This window comes from Coenobita brevimanus, chromosome 39 (genome assembly GCF_032717465.1).
Source record: "Coenobita brevimanus isolate Jiangsu-jjx chromosome 39, ASM3271746v2, whole genome shotgun sequence".
Lineage (NCBI taxonomy): Eukaryota > Metazoa > Arthropoda > Malacostraca > Decapoda > Coenobitidae > Coenobita > Coenobita brevimanus.
The window spans coordinates 1,045,127-1,062,396 of record NC_136992.1 but is presented as its reverse complement, the minus strand read 5'-3'; the positions used below and the strand labels follow the sequence as shown (position 1 = coordinate 1,062,396).

The window sequence follows — 17,270 nt, the reverse complement described above, 5'->3', positions numbered from 1 at the left end:
TATTACGTTCAATTACCCTGCCAGAAGCTCTATTACGCTCAAATATCCTGCCAGAAGCTCTATTACGCTCAAGTACCCTGCCAGAAGCTCTATAAAACGAGTGTGCATGTGGTCATTGGCTGGCGGGTCAACTACTTTTGGCGCGGAGTGTGCGGGTTAGGTCCGATGATCTAGCAAGCACTTGACAGCCAGACATGTGTTTTGTTGACAAGGACAAGACATGTGCTGAAGGGGAGGGGGGGGTGCTGATTTAACCCTCTCAGTCCAATGCGGTGTTTTATTGACAATCTTGCTATAACCAGACGATTTTTGCTACATTCAGACAATTATTGCTACTCCCAGACGATTTCTTTCAGTTCTGGGGGACCTCTTGTAGCACTGAGGTTAATGGCGTATATATCTAACCCCTCCAGGTCTCAAAGTCTAACTGAAGGTGAATAAAATCGTCTGGATAACAAGAATCAGTATAAAGTACGTCATCAGACTGAAGGGGCTAAGTTCAGGTGGGACTGGGGACTCGAAAACACTGATAGGGCCCATTCTTGAAAATTTTCAAAAGCAATATATATATATACGAGTACTGAACACGTAATTAAATGTACAACTGAACAGGATGAATAAGAGTTTCCAGTGCACATGGGGAGAAAGTGTGAGGGGTGTACAGGTGATGAAACCTGGCCATTATCAAGTAACCTTCTAGTTGCTCGTGATACAAAATACTAAACACGCTTCTAAGGTAACAATATTTCACTTCGTATGCCTTTGATACATTACGGGAGAACTGCTGAAAATAACTGTTAATCTCTACTCATGAATCACTGTCACCACTGCCACAAAATGCAACACATAAAATCAGTCATTATACAAGTGACAGTCTCATGGGCAGGGAAGTGAAGTGCTGGCTCTGAACCTCTTTGTCTCATCCTGTTGAAAGAGTTCCTGCAGTTCAGTTGCATTAATTCTGTTCCGTAATCAAATACTATCCCATATTTTGAGAAGTTCTGTTGTAAGAGATCTTATTAGTGATTGCAGAAGCAGTACATTGATATCAGTGACTGCAGGAGTAATACAACAAAGCCCAGAGCTACTTCTCCAGCTTCCTGTCTTGACGTTTGCCACCCGACTACTGATGATATTAAGCTGTGGTCAGTGCTGCATTACTGGTGGATGTTGATTTATATATGGAATCTGATGTTAGTCCAATTCCAGCAGCTATTTCCTTAACGCATCCTTCAGTAAAGCAGCAACATATGGTCACTCTGAAATGTCTACTTAATTTACACAGCAACCAAAGCTTTACTTGACACTGGCCAGGTGACACAGCCCAGCCCTCTACACAATCACAGGTGTGCTGGAGACCTTTATCTTTCCTTCACTCAGGTATTACTTATAGTCCAAGAGGCTCTGGGGCTTTCGTAACATATCTTCCTTAGCCATTTATTCTGAAGATCATACCACAATATCCTCTTTTTATGTTACTGAAACGTATAAATAACATACAAAGAGATATCAAAGCATGCGATGCAAAATAAGTTGCATAGGAAAAAATGTTACGAAGCCTCTCATGCCATCTAGAATACAAGTCCTAAGATTGTCAAGATATTACAATGGCATGACTGATTAACTTTATGTGTAGCAGGAACAATTATTTTCAATTATCAAAACTGGAGATAATTTGCCTATGGTCTAGTCAAAGTTTAAGCCAAAAATTATTCTTGTAAAATGTAAATATGAGAAAAAACATGGATCTCTGCAAAATTCCTCAAACTTCATAATCCAAGGCTGAAACTGACAGACATATAATCATCCCTCTCGTAAGTATAGTCCGTTTGAGCGTACCTGACAAATCTGCATCCCTCTCTTAGCTGATTACCTGCTGTTCAGTGGCAGAATAAGACCATACAACACCCATACATAATTTCCTTAACATTTCCTCATAGTTAGAGGCATATTTTCCGACCCTACAACAGCTAAAAATTTAACATGGAGAGGTAGCAGATTTTTGGCAGGTGGGGGTAACCAACTATATTTGTTTTTTAAAGGAAGGGCGAGAGACGTGGGAGGATTCTGTGCTCTCCTTTTCTTGTCCTTCCTGTATTAAAAAATTAGAATTACGACAGGGAGGTGATTGTAAGTCTGTGAATATTAGCCCTGGACAAAAGAACAAATTTTCGTTGATGTGGGGAAAATTTCGAAGCGCCTCTTTCTCAGTAATTTATTTTCCACAATATGTTTTGATATCCCCGAGTATATTACTGTTGCAAAAATATATATAAGAGGCACTGAAGTGAATACCAATGTGTAAAATAAATAGCTGAGGAAGAGGTGTTAAGTAGTCTCCCACACTAACGAAAACGAGGCTCTTAACCCCTTCACTCCAGTAATGTAGTTCCAATTCTATTCTTGCCATTTCTAGGCGACTATATTCATGTTAGAAGAGGCTATCTGATGTGGAGGGGTTAGATACAGACTTCATTAACCCCTTCACTGACAGGGGGCTCTTCTAAGCTGAATATCATCCATTAAGAGCAAGAAGAAAATTACATTATACGTCACTCGGCTGGAAGGAGTTAAAGGAGATAGTCAATACACAGTCTGGTCTGCAAGCCACATATTACACCTGTGCACATGCCTACACACCGCATCTTTCACATGATTGGACAGTATCTGCTTTAAATGATGCTGGAACGTGGTGCTCATTAAAGAAAACGAAACATAATGAGTGTGGGGGTTTGAGATGGGGGGCAGGAACAGGCAGTAACAACAACCACTGTACTGAGACAAAGAAACGGGCGCCAAATTTGAGTGTTACCATGGAGACAAATTACCCGGGTTACCTTGTTTTCCTCTAACATCTCTCCAGGCCGTAATTTTCGCTGTCCCTACGAAATAAGAGGCATAATATTCAATACACCTAGTCTCTGATTTTTGAGAGAGGCTGAGAGTAAGGGAGAGTGAGGAAATTTGTGAAACTGTGTAAGAGAATCTAGCGGGTTAGAGAAAGACGATGGGGGCGTATCCTTGCTGACAGAGAATCCATAACATTTTTTCTTTAGCGATTTATTTTCCATTCTGAACCTAAACACTCTTTTGTATGTTATTTATGCCTTGAGAGATTTTCATTAGTAACCTACAAAAGGATGTCAATGTGTATTCGAAGGATTTCTAAGTGTTAAGGCAAAATAAATCGCTAAGAAACAGGGGTTTGGATCCCACGTCAGCAAACATACAGCCGGGTGTTGACAAGGTGGCTGTGTAAGGCTTGGGGGAGAATACTATTGAGTGTTTACGTATTCCAGTCTTCATTTAGAGGCGAGAGAGGCAAGACATGTGAAGATGGACGGAGGCGAGACAAAGTGAGAGAGTAGTCTTTTTTTCTGTTTGGGTGGGTGTGTGGTGTTTGATTTTGATGTGTGTGTGTGTGTGTGTGTGTGTGTGTGTGTGTGTGTGTGTGTGTGTGTGAAATGGTTCCTACTCTTTATATCTCGTTCGCACATGACACTTCACAGCACTTCTTCCTTGACTCTATACTTTGGCACCTTTTAATATCCCCCCGTGTGTTACCAATGCAAAATAGACCAATATGATAAAAATATGAATAGCATACGAGGGAATAATAAAATCTAATGTGCAAAGTAAATAGCTAAGGAAGAGGTGCTACGAAATCTCTAAAACCAACGAGAATATTGTCCTACATCTGAACGAAAAAAAAAAAAATATTATACATTTTACTGATTAGAAATGAAATAAGGAGAAATTAATGACACAGAAATAAAAATAAAGTAACAAAATTCATACTCGTAATGATAAGTAAATAATGATATACACCTTAACTGGAGAAAGAAATGTATAGAAGAGATAACCCTAACGAAAATGGAATCGAAACCTTTAAAAGAGAGTTGAGACGGTTCAAGATGACACTGAAACGCTTTGAAGTGGAAATGAAACGCTCTAGACATCCGGATCCTTGCACGAACGAGCGAAATTCCAAGATCCCGAAATGATGAAACACCGAAGTCGATTTGTGGTGGAAGGAGAGTCAATACCGAATGAATATATTGTTTTTTGAATGGTGGGTACTACTGGTTGATGGTATTTAGTGTTTGGATGATGGCTGGAGCTCGCGGATGAATATTACAGCAGTGGACGACGACATTAGTAATTATGCTGCCAAAGTTATACGTTATTTATGACGAACAGCCGATGTGGACAAGTTACAGGACGACAGGTATGGGCTGGTGGCGGGAAGGAGGAGGAGGAGGGGGGACGAGGCTGTTCACAAATTTAGTTATCAGTATTCCACAGGACAAGGATTATTACAGTATGAATTATTTTTATTATTATGAGGCCTAGGGTGATATTTGGACGTGGACAGATTTGCGACGCCTTGAAAGGAACTCAAACATGGCCTAGTTCTTCAGCGGGCCTTGGGTACCTGTAGGAAGATGGACCATTTCCCGCGCATCTAAAGGCCTGAGTTGTCGTGAGAGTAGGAACCTCATCAACATCTCTTCCTTGATAATTTTTCTGTTCCTCTGACACCTTGATATTCTTATGTACGTTATTTATACCTTTTTCTTATCGACACTGTTTGTATAAATATCGTACAAGAGAATATTATTGTGTCTTATGCAGAAAAATAAATCAAGGAAGAGTTCTTAGAGAGTCTTACAACACACGAGAACACAGACTTCAGATGCCAAGAACTAGGCAAATGTTCTCTTTCCCAGACACTGTTGGGGAGTGGAAGGAGGGGTGAATAACGAATGGGGAGACGACAAGGGGGTAGGTGAATGACATAAACACCAAAACGCAGGATGATAGTGCCAGACGGGTGTGAATAGGTGACAATGGGGCGCGGGGGGGCTACGGGTGTGAATAGGAAATACGAGTGTGAATAGGAGGCACAGCTTTGAGCGCGGGGTGTGTGAGGGTGGCTAGGGGTGGTGGCGGGTTGACGGGAAAACATAGAGGCATCACGTGGAGTACATATATAGATGGAGGGTCCTTTGGTTACCTTGGTCTCAACCAGTTCTTCTCCTGGTCGTAATTTTCGCACCGCCTACGAAACAAAGATAAGTTTTAAAGTAAGGAAGGTGAAGGTAAAGATTGAGGTGTTCAGAGACTGCAGGTGCTGTCCCTAAAGGCTAATTAAGAACAGGTGTGGCTCGTATGTTCGTGGGATTCAAAGAACACTACCTCTTCTTCGTTACTGGCTCCATACGACACCTTAATACATTTTACTAGGTGACTTATTTTTGTTCTACTCCTATTTCTGTTTTTCACAGCAACAGAAAATTTTATTCAGCTCAGAAGACTTTGTCCAGCTGGTGAGACTTTTCCAGCTGGTGAGACTTTTCCAGCTGGTCAGACTTTTCCAGCTGGTCAGACTTTTCCAGCTGGTCAGACTTTTCCAGCTGGTCAGACTTTTCCAGCTGGTCAGACTTTTCCAGCTGGTCAGACTTTTCCAGCTGGTCAGACTTTTCCAGCTGGTCACATTTTTCCAGCTGGTCAGACTTTTCCAGCTGGTCAGACTTTTCCAGCTGGTGAGACTTTTCCAGCTGGTCAGACTTTTCCAGTTAAATCAAAAGGGTTAACCTCTTTACTACGGTGACGTCATCTATACCCTACAGTGACGTCATTAAGCTCTACTACGGTGACGTCACTATATTCTTTATCACGGTGCCCATTTATACTCTACGGTGACGTCAATAGGTGCTTCAGTACGGTGACGTCATTGATATCTTTACTACGGTGACGTCGTTTACACTACAATGACGTCATGAAGTTCTACCACGATGACGTCATTGATGCTCAAGTGACGTCATTAAGCTCTACTACGGTGACGTCATTAAGCTCTTCTACGGTGACGCCATTTATGCTCAACAGTGACGTCATTAAGCTCTACTACCGTGACGTCATTAAGCTTTCTCGCGTTACTCTCAGACGATTTCATTCAGCTTTCGGGAGGCCTGTCAAAGCGAAGACAAATTCCTAAGATTAAAAAAACCGTCTTACGCCCACAAGATCTTACAAGAAAATCTTAATAATCTTGAAGTAGTAATTAGCCTCGTGTGTGTCATTAAGGTCTATGCAATATTGATATCTGTTGCATAATTAGCAGAGGGGAGAATGCAACTGTGTCATAAAGAGAATCCAGTGTTATAGAAGAGGTGCTAAAAATGCTCAAAATCCCACGAAAATATTGCCGAGAGAGAGAGAGAGAGGGAGAGAGAGAGAGAGAGAGAGAGAGAGAGAGAGAGAGAAAGAGAGAGAGAGAGAGAGCTACACAGTCTTACAGTGGTAGATGAAGGGAACAGTCTAGAGTCTGTCATTTCTTACAATAATCCCTGAAAAATATTTACGATTACATGTTAATGTATATTCTGTAATAACATCAATGACAGAAAAGAATAAACTAACTTTGATGCATTAAGGGAAAAGAATCCTTTGAAATTTACTAATATATATGAAGAAAAACTACTGAAAATAAACAAAGTGTAATACGTAACCAAAAATTCTGTCTGTAAATTAAATTCTGATAAAATATGGCACGTGTGAGAACTAAATCAAAATAATGCATGAATAAAACAAACTTGGAATATGAACCAAAAAAAATTAATTGCTATAAATAAAAGGTCATTATGTTAAAAAAAAAGTTACGTTATGCAATCAGTTACTGGATCAAAAAAAAAGGTATTAATGTAGTCAATCACAATAAATACCATTACTTTAGTTACTTTACTCAGTTACTTTGCCTCTTTCACTTTAACTTGGCCCAAATTTCCATCCTTTTACAGCTTATTTCATGTAGGTCATTGGCAGAAAGACAGTACTATGACCCTACAACCTTTCCTTAGCACTTCATAGCACTTCGAGGCAGGCACCATATTCCTGAGTCAATCTATTGTTACAACTCTGCATCCAAGATGGAGAGACGGCAATTCTAGGCCAAGCTAAAGTAAAAAGAGTATAGGTTAGGACACGAAAAATTTTTAACTCTTTATTCCCAGGGCTCTGCTCTGCTTTTTCTCTTTCGTTTTTCTTCTCTTTCCCTTTTTCTAGTTCTTTTTTTTTTTCTTTTTACTCTGGCCAACATCAGCCGATCTCATTCAACACTGGTATATTACTCTGGTGTTATTCATCTGAGAAAAGGCCCTGGTGTTTACATGACTAACTCTATGATCGAGAATTATCTGTTTGGCATTGTATTCTGGCCAACATAAGTCAATTTTGCTAAGCTCAAGAAGAACTTAGACCATTGAGAATAAAAACTATACTGATTAACGATTTTGGTAAAGACTTATGAACTTCGTATATTATTCCATGTGAGGATTGGCCCAGAGTGACACCTGCTAGAGGTAACTGTGGTAACCTGGATGATGGTGTACGAATAACCCATCACAAATTCAAAGGCCTAAGTGAGGGAGCTAAGCACTGCAGATAAGAGGCTCATGGCAATTGCTCCCACCTTCAGATTTTTTCCAGGTTCCCGTTCTGGTTAATTTGCAAAAAGCTGATTCGGCTGAGGAGAGCCCGTGGGAATCGAAGGGTTAACATATTCCTTGCACAGTTTCGGTCCATAATACTTTTACCCGAAGCGGAACTGAAGCTCTTATACCTGGCTTCAGACTTACAGATTAGTGTCGTAGGATCTCAATTAGGTTTTGGTACGGCTTCGAGGCAGTATAAAGGTACTATTGACCGTCACTGTGGGTACTGTACGCAGGCGGTGGGCGCGGAAGGGGTTCAAGGATTCAGATGCTTCACGACGGGACGAGGCGGGTGAGACGGTACCTCGAAACGCAACACACGACACTGAACCATTTTTTCGTTGGCCTGGGGAACTTCATAGCATTTTCGATTTTCACTTTGCATACCGCGCCTTAAAACTGTCTTGCATGTCTCTCTTTTTAAACACGATTAAATATATACACAGAAAACATACAAGAGAATATTAAGGTGTCAGAGGCAAAATAAACTGGAGAAAAATTGTTACAGAATCCCCCAGACTAACTAAAAATACTGTCCATTGGGTGGGGGACAAGTGGGGCGATGTTTGGGATGGGTTTTGGGTATGGTGGATGGAGGTATGGAGGTTCATATCCAGTGCATTTATTTCTGAAGTAAAAATAAGGGAATTCAATCGTTGGGGTGAAAATCCAGTGCCAAAATTTGAGGAAAAAAGGGTATTGGATTTTTTTTAGGATATTTTCCAGTGCAATAATTAAGGGAAAAATAGGGGAATCGGATCCTAAGTTAATTCTCCATTGCAAAATCTGGAGATGCATATAAGGTGTTGGACTCGAGCAAGGCGGCATTATTAGGAGTGTGTTGGAGACGTTAAGCTGAGGACTGACCGGATCGATGCAAGGGGGAAGATGTGAAAAAAGAGGGCCAACAACTAGGATGGAAGGCAAAAGGACAAAAAATGTGAAAAAAGACCAAAAATGTGACAAAAAACGAGATAAGAAAAAGGTAGACAAATAAAAACAAGGGCTAAACGTGACAAAAATAAGGAATGCAAAAATGTATCAAAAAAAGGACTGTAAAAACAAAAAAAAAGTGCTCAAAAAGTGTTTACCAGTTCTTTCGACTTTGGAATTTAGAAAAGTCTGAGAAAATGGGAGGAAGGGCAAAATGAAAAAAAAAAAAATGGTGTTTTCGATACATTCCGCTTTTACCTTGAACTCCATTTTCTCTGTCTTTGTTTCCTGTACCACTACGCGTTGTTGCTTTGTCTTTGCCTAGGAAACAAAATTCGTGATAATGAAGCTTGGGGTGAGGGTGGGTGCACGGGTGGGGTGTCAGTGTAGGGGTATGTGTGTGTGTACTGTGTGGTGGGAAGGGTCAGTTTATTGATCGAAGGGAAGATGAAATGTCATGACGTCTGTTTTTGCTTAGTCTTGCTACCTCTAAGCTATTTTATTCAGCTTAGGAGACCCCACTGGTTATAAAGGGGTTAATGAAGAGTGTATCTAACCCCTCTAGTTTGATAAAGTCTCCTAAGCTTCATAAAGTAGCCAGGATAAGGCAGGAAAAACATTTAAACAAGACATCATCGGGGTGGAAGGGTTAACGTTTACTCGATGTTTATTTAGGGTAACTCGTCGCTAAATTTTACTCATACAATACTCAAGAGCATTATCGATACTGCGTGTATTTTCGGCAGGGTGTAATCAGCTTTGTGTATTTATATTAGAGTAAGAGGGCAGTATACACACGCTGGAGCAACTACGAGAGCACAGAAAAGACGCCCCTGCGGCATAACATAAAGCTCGTTTTCTTTGATTATCTAATTGTGGTTTGCATCCACTGGTTTTCCTTCTTAATGTTTTGAAAATATATGTAAAAAAAAAATGTAAACTCAATGAACAGTTGTTATTAAGTGCAATGGTTCTCTAATAATAATAATAATAATAAAGAAAAAAAAAGACTGGTCTTTTCTTAGCCAGGATTTACTCAGATGAAGATTTTCTTTGGTATAATTTTTCCACCAAATTCAATAAATGATAATCAAGGAAAACAAGCATTCTCTCTGACACGTCGGGCCAGATGTGTCTAAAGTATCATCAGCTAAAGCTAATTATCATATCATTTGCTAATTATCGTACAGCCTTCTGAATTATCGCGCGTATGCTCGAGAAATTATTTAAGGTAATATTTGGCATTTTCCTTGTCTAATTAAGAAGAAAGTGAAATTAAGAATGTAAAGACTGAGTACAGTCAAGATCAGTTATTCCTTTGCTTGGCTGGAGATCTAAACTAATGAAACTGAACTGATGAAACAAGAATCCGAACCACCAGAGTATTACTGATTAGCAAAATCTCTGAAGGGTCCCGGAACAGAAGAGCGAGATTTCACTCTGCTTCACTGTTTCTGTTCGTTTAACAGCTCTTCATGGGTTTTGACATCTTTTACAGATTTGGTGTTTCGAACCAGCAAAGGGATATTAACACACACTTGAGCATTAGTGATTCTTTTCGTGAGATCTCTAATAATTTTGAAACCATTTACCGATCCGAATTCTGAACCATTCCGAACAAACGAAGCCAGAGTCAAACCCGCTTCGACATTATTCATTCGCTTTGCAAGACCTCTTAAGATTTTGACACAGTTTCGAGACGGGGTAAAGGAATGACTGACCACGACTGTACATTCACGTCCATAGGTGTCAAAGTAAGAAGTAGGACACAAAGTAAGATTATTTAAGTTTCTGTCGACCGCCGCTGGAAGAAAACGCTTGTCAGTCTAATTATAGTTATGCTGTAAAGTAAACTTGATTATTATGAACTTAAAATAGCATGCACATCTGAAAAGAAAAATACATGGACATTATTTACACACAAACACCCAAGTTAATTAGCCGCGCTGTACTTAACTTATTTATTATTGTTTTATTTAAGCATGAGTTATATTTATTGACCGAATGTTCCCGCGATAACGAAAAAGCCAAGGTGTTGAGAGGAGAGGACCCAGTTCCTATGGGGTCTGGGTATTAGGTGGTACTGGTGGTAGTTGTGGCTACTGGTATCTCGAGCAGTCAAATCAAACAGTCCTAGATAAGATGCTTGATTTGACGGCAGGTTATCAGTATGCCTGTTTAAGGAAGAGCAATGTCACACCTTTCCACAAACCGGTAAGACTGTTAGATCAAGTTTGTTCACCTTCGCTCCAGTACAATTAGGGACCTGGGTATAATTCAGACTGTTGTGGTCGTCTTACAAAAGGTAGAATTGTACTGAGGAAGACTTCTTAATTTCAGTACTATTATTTTATCAAAGTACTTAACTAATACTGACTGGCTGAGTGGGTATATCATTGGTAGTATTTTTCCCCTTATTATTATTATTATTATTATTATTATTATTATCATTATGCAGTGCTAAGTTGGTACTGAGAAGTGAGACAAATATATACTTTCTACTGTTCTTGTGTATAATTAAAAGGCACTGAATTTCTACCGACGAAAGCTCGTTAGTGCCAGTTTTTTCTTTCTTTTTTCTTTTTAATGTAAGGAAGAAGGAACCAAAGGCTGGACGTCCTCAAGATTTTTCCCTCCAAGAAAAAATAAAAACAAGATAACAGAGAGCCAAATTCAAGATCTCTACGACTTCACTTGATGCTTTAGAGATACTGTGACATTACTGAGGAAAGTGTGACATTGACCTCCTGTGTTTGCTAGCTAGATCAGAAAAGATAAGCTTAGTGTTGTAAGGAGAACTGTGTTAGGAAAAATAGAGATAAATACAGAGAGATAAAAGCTATGAAATAAAGCTTCAGTTAACAGAAAAATTAAACCTGATGGAGGCAAAAGAGAGACAGAAAAATATTTAATGAAAATCAACTAAATATATTTCATGAAAAGGGATAAAATATGGTCTTTTGAAATATTACAAAAAATTGAAAAGATATATACATGAGATTTATAAGTCTCTGAAGAAAACAATAATTTTTTTTAACAAGTTTAAAGGTTGATAATGTTTAAATAATTGAAAAAAAAAAATATCGTAAGGAATATGAGAGATGAGAAGTGTGACAGTGAGATACGAGTGAAGATGAATGAAACAAAAATCACCGCTAGTGGAAAATATATATATACTGTACTTTAAAACTAGTGCAAATGCAAGAAAAATACAGATCCTTTAATAAAATAAATGTGATTGGTGAAATAATCTTTGTAAACGTAAGAAAAAGTATGAGATGAAAATAAAAATAAATCCTGTTTAATGAAATAAATACGGATGGCAAAAAATGTAAATAAAAAAAAAATAAGATGAATGCCCAAAACAGCTTCGTCAGCGAAATTAATGTCAATGGTGAAAAAAGAACCTGGCCAACGTGAAATCTGAGGTGCTCTTAAAAAATGAAATGAAAATCTTTAAAAAATCGTCTGTGATACGTGAACGGTGAAAAGAACAAAAATATGATCAAAAATGAATGTCACCCCCCGAAAAAAAAAATGAAATGGAAATCAATGGCAAAAATAAAAATTAAAAAAGTGATGAATGTCCCCCTAAAAAAAAAAAAGTGAATAATAATGTTAAAAAAGATAGAGAAAGAGATGAATGTCCCCCCCCAAAAAGAAAAAAATTGAAGTGTAAATGAAAAGTCAAAAAAATCATATATTTAGAAAATAAAGAGATGAATATCCCTCCCCCCCCAAAAAAAAATTTATGAAGTGGAAATGAATGGCGAAAAAAAGAGGGGGAAATCAGACTTAACCCTCTGGCGCTCACCTCGTCAGCAATGAGTAGGGAGGGTCGGCGCCCCCCAGCACCGTCTTCAGGAGGGATAAGAGACCCCCTCCTGCTGGGCGGACCGGAGCCTGGGGCGAAGGAACCACGGCGCTCAGGTGACTTCTCCTTAATTACCTCGATCTTGGGCGCGTCCTGGAATTGGGAAGGTGAGAGAGAGAGAGTGAGTAAGCCACACAGGGGTTAAAGTCAGAGTGGAGACAGCTGACTGAGGGATATGGGTGTGAGGACTTATTTCGCGTGTGCATTATTATTATTTTTCGCGTGCGCTTTTTCATGATTTTCTCCTCGCGTGCGCTCTTTCGTCTTTCTTTTGTTTATTTTACTCGCATGCGCTTTTATTCTGACTGACTTTCTTGACATGAAGAACTTTGTCACACACTTCTTGCATGTTTTTTTTATTTTTTTGAGTTGCCACACGAAATTGCAACAATTGTCGTAATACCCAATACACTTTTGAATTTTGAAAGATAGTGTCAAAGTTCATAGGATTTTATAACACGAGAAACACAGCCATTTAAACAAACTCTCGTCCTAAATCAAAATTTTCCTGACACAAACAAATCATCTTTCAAAATTGACAAGAAAAAAAAAATCTTTACCGTATGGACCTGTTTGAAGGCAATTTTTCTGTAGATAGTTTTATATGGGTAATTTTCACTATAAATAATTTCACTAGTTTCTGTATTAGGTTTCTGTCAGTCCAGAGTAGGTCAGGAAGGAGGTGTGGAAGTCTTTGGTCGCCTTGAGGGTAAGATTATAAGACAATTTTTGGTCCTCTTCTCTTAAGGGTTTGGTCTGGCGAGTGGCGGACCAATGGGTGAAGGTATCCAGGCTGTGTGTGTGTGTGTGTGTGTGTGTGTGTGTGTGTGTGTGTGTGTGTGTGTGTGTGTGTGTGTGTGTGTGTGTGTGTGTGTGTGTGTGTGTGTGTGTAATGATGCTTGTAGATAAATGTGTGGAATTGTATTTGACTGCCAGTGTGTGTGTGTGTGTGTGTGTGTGTGTGTGTGTGTGTGTGTGTGTGTGTGTGTGTCGCAGCTCCCAGTGCGGCAAATACTGGTGCCTCTTCAGTATCGTCACGTCAAATACAAATAATTTCACCAAGTCAGTCACTATTTTCTCTTCATCTCAATAGGTCAACAGTAAATTCAAAGTACATATAAAACCAGACATAAAACGATAAATAAATAAATCACTATATACCCTAATAACTCACAATAATTCAGGGGTAATTTTGAGGTTAAATTTGAAGACCAGAAACAGACAACGAATAGCATTACACTTGCCACCACACCTTCAATCTCTCTCTTGGTCTTCTGCTTTATTAACTATGTCACCTACTTTACTACTGGATCCTCACTTCCTAACTTTATTTAGAAATTATTTGTATGTGAAGATGAGATTAAATTATAGGCATGATTTTAGTAATAATAGGTGATGAGATGAGGTGGATGTGAAATAAGATGATGGTTCTGTTAGTACACCTGAGGTTCCTTGTTCCTTCACACTCTCTTAAAACTATTACAAGATATGGGACCCTACCTTGTAAGAAGTGAGAGAGAGAGAGAGAGAGAGAGAGAGAGAGAGAGAGAGAGAGAGAGAGAGAGAGAAATAGTCATTCCCAAATTAATCTCTTTGACCAGTAGGGACACTGGGCTAGGCTACAGTAGTCCAAAATAATGTAAAGACAGAAGACCGACACAGTTAGGAAGATTCCACTACCTTTTGACACAATCTGGAGAAGGTGTGAGGGAGCTATTGACCCCAGCTGTACACAAGGGCCCTAACACCTCTTCCTAAGCGATTTATTTGACTTATCACACCTTACTTTCCTGTGTCGTATCAGATCACTCCAATACCACAATACTCAACGTAACATACAAATTTTAACCAGACGTCTAAAAATAAGTCGCTAAGGAAAAGGAGTTAGGGAGCTTCCTTACCCGACAAGTATGCGGGCCAATGACACCTTACCCATACACAGCAGCATCCAGGTTCGATCCTTCACAGACTAATCTCACTTCACATGCACCAACGTTGAATTAGAGTCTGATGGAGTCAGTGCCAATTTCATTTTTTGTTATTATCATTATTATTATTATTATTATTATTATTTACTGCTACTACTATTATTACTACTACTGCTACTACTACTACTACTACCACTACTACAATTATTTTTAACAAATCACCAAAATGACATGTCCCTGAATGTGGAGAAATTTGTTGAACATTATAATGAACTTCTCTGGTAACTAATTTCAAGACCAGAGTAATATGTTTCCCATACTTCGGTTTGTTACTTGATTACATATATATTATTACTGTGACCTGCAATGAGGCGTGGCATGACTCCAAGGGTATCTAATCCACAACACACCACTCTTGCAATCCATGTGTGACTGGAGATTTTAAGGTATTTGTGTGTGTGTGTGTGTGTGTGTGTGTGTGTGTGTGTGTGTGTGTGTGTGTGTGTGTGTGTGTGTGTGTGTGTTCAAGTAGTTTTATTTTGTACATGTTCAGGAAAGTGTGGCTACGTGGAACTAGACTTTATTATCTAAATGCACTCAAAACTTACTCAAGCAGTGGCTGATGGTGTTGTTCCTACCTACCACTTGCTTCCGACCTTTTCTCCTTCGTGTCTGCCTTCATCCCTGCCTGTCTCCTTAACCTACCTTATAGTCAATGCTTCGCCGCCTTTGGAAGAACATGCGGAGGCCCTTATCTTCGTCCTCTGGCGTCTCCACGATCTCCGGCAGCTCTAGTCTACTCCTGCGGCGGCCAGGGAGATGCTGGTCCTCCTCAGAGGGACTCAGGATGGTTGGGTGGGTGTTGAGAAGGGGGCGGGTGGGAAGTGGAAGGGAAGGGCGGGGTGGTTTAGTGGTCCTGTCACTCTCCACTCTCTGCTGGGTCTCGAGATTCCCCGTTTTCTCCTCCATGTGTTCCCCATAACTTGTGTTCTCTCCATAACCCGTGTTCTCTCTCGGGTGTTCTCCAGGCTCGGTATCGGAAAGGATATTCGCCTCGTCTGAATCGTGATCGAGGAGGCGGTGAGGGATGGTGATGTTAACAGGTGATTCGCGGCTGTACTCGACTCTGTTCCCGACCGTGTACCGCTTCGAAACAGTCCCGTTGCTCTCGAGGTTAAGCTCACTGATCGCCTGTTTCAACTCCACCTCTTCCCTGGGCTCCTGTTGTGTGTTTTTGGCTCCGCTGCGCCTCTTTGACTTCACCTACAGGCAAAATGCGATACGGGACCCATGAGATTTTTTTTATGTTGGTGAGACGTCAACACCGAACACTGAAAGCTGAGGACGCGAGCCGGTAGTCGAAAGTCCGAAGCTCGACCACGGATGCAGTTATGGCTGACATCGAGAGCTGGTCTGGGATGCACAAACACACTTACGATCGATTTCCTCTCGTAACTAAGAATTATTTTTAAGGAAGAACAAGACATGGGAAGTTTCTAAACCTTCCCATGTCCTCACGGGCACTACAAATCTTAGTTACATCCAGGAATTGATCGTTGTGTTTTTTTTTTTGTGATTCTCTGCCCAGGGGAACATCGCAACGTCGAGAGCTACGGAAAGAGGCACATCGAGTAGACACCGAAATTCACATTCTGTTAGGCAGGGTTCCATGGAGACAGAAATGTTGTCCCGTTGTCGCGGACGGGATGTGGGTTCAGAACGCAAAAGTCCCGTTGTCTCACCTCTTCTCTCTCCATGGACTTTGATAAATCAGTTTGGCGGATCTGCAGCAGCCAACACTGATGACTGTTTGGCCACATACCAGTGTCATCTGGATAAATCACTTCAAATCAGCGACAGAGTGAGATGGAAGGATGGGGTGGAGAGGTATATGGGAGAGAGGGATGGAGTGGAGAGGTATGACGGAGAGAGAAGGATGGGGTGAAGAGGTATATGAGAGAGAGGGATGAGGTGGAGAGGTATATGAGAGAGAGGATTGGGGTGGAGAGATATATGAGAGGAATGGGGTGGAGAGGTATACGAGAGGGGAGAGGGGATATAAAGTGGCGAGAGGAAAGCCAGATGACAGTGGATAGGTTGACATGGAGGCAATTTGTTTGTGGCTACCCCTTATGAGTAGACGGATAGATTTTCAAAGTTCATGGAGAAACAAGTGGAGCGGCGACATGACATTTGCTGCCGAATGTACATATTTTCATGAACTTCGGCTGAGTTGAATCATAGTTAGGGACACCAAAAAGAACTTGCTACATTAATCGTCTCAGGAAACGATTGATATTTCTTTAATCTTGCTCCTACCAGACGATATTACTCAGCTTCGGACAACCCCCTAGCTCTAGAGGGTTTCGTGAAGGCCTCATCTCGGTCCTCTAGCTTGAAAAGTCCCTCGTCAGCTGAATAAAATCGTCTGTATAAGGCAAGACTAAAAGGAGAAGAGGGCGTCACAGGGCAGAAAACAGTGAACAAAGTGCCGTAGGTAAATGCATGAGTTCGTATCGTTATTCGTTACCTGATGTACAACGAAAGCCTGAACATCGAACACATACGCAGAGAGCAACAGCATGGCGTCCCGGGGGTGGGAGGGGAGGGGGGGTTGTTTAATATGACGAACATGCCAAATCCAGTCCAGGTTTCAGGACAAATGAAGCTGGTTAATGACTGTAACTTTTTTTCAATAATTCATCATCATCAACATCATCATCATCATTATCATCATCATTATCCTTATCGGAAGCCTTATCATCATCATCATCATCATCATCATCATCATCATCGGAAAAAGAATTATCACTTCCATTATCATCATTATTATTCAAATCATTATCATCAATTTTCCTCAGCATTATCATCACAATTACCATCATCATTGTCATCATTATTCACTCTTATCCTCAACACCAATCATCATCATCATCATCAGCATAGTCATCAATGAATCCTCGCCACTTATGGAGTTCCAAAAAAGGAAAGTGAAAAGTTCTTGAAAATTAACCATGGATTTGACATATTCTAGGGTGCTGG

At 40.2% G+C, this 17,270-nt stretch overlaps 1 protein-coding gene across 6 annotated transcripts in view; it reads right to left on the bottom strand.

Moving 5' to 3' along the window:
- bt (projectin protein bent) overlaps nt 1-17,270 on the bottom strand; it is a 269,793-nt gene that overhangs the window by 151,420 nt on the left and 101,103 nt on the right. For all 6 annotated transcript variants that reach the window (XM_080270134.1, XM_080270136.1, XM_080270137.1 and 3 more), the window contains 2 exons: nt 12,241-12,393; nt 5,018-5,062 (listed from right to left, as the gene is read on the bottom strand). In XM_080270134.1, coding sequence (XP_080126260.1) covers nt 5,018-5,062; nt 12,241-12,393 — 198 coding nt within the window. The remainder of the gene's footprint in view (nt 1-5,017; nt 5,063-12,240; nt 12,394-17,270) is intronic.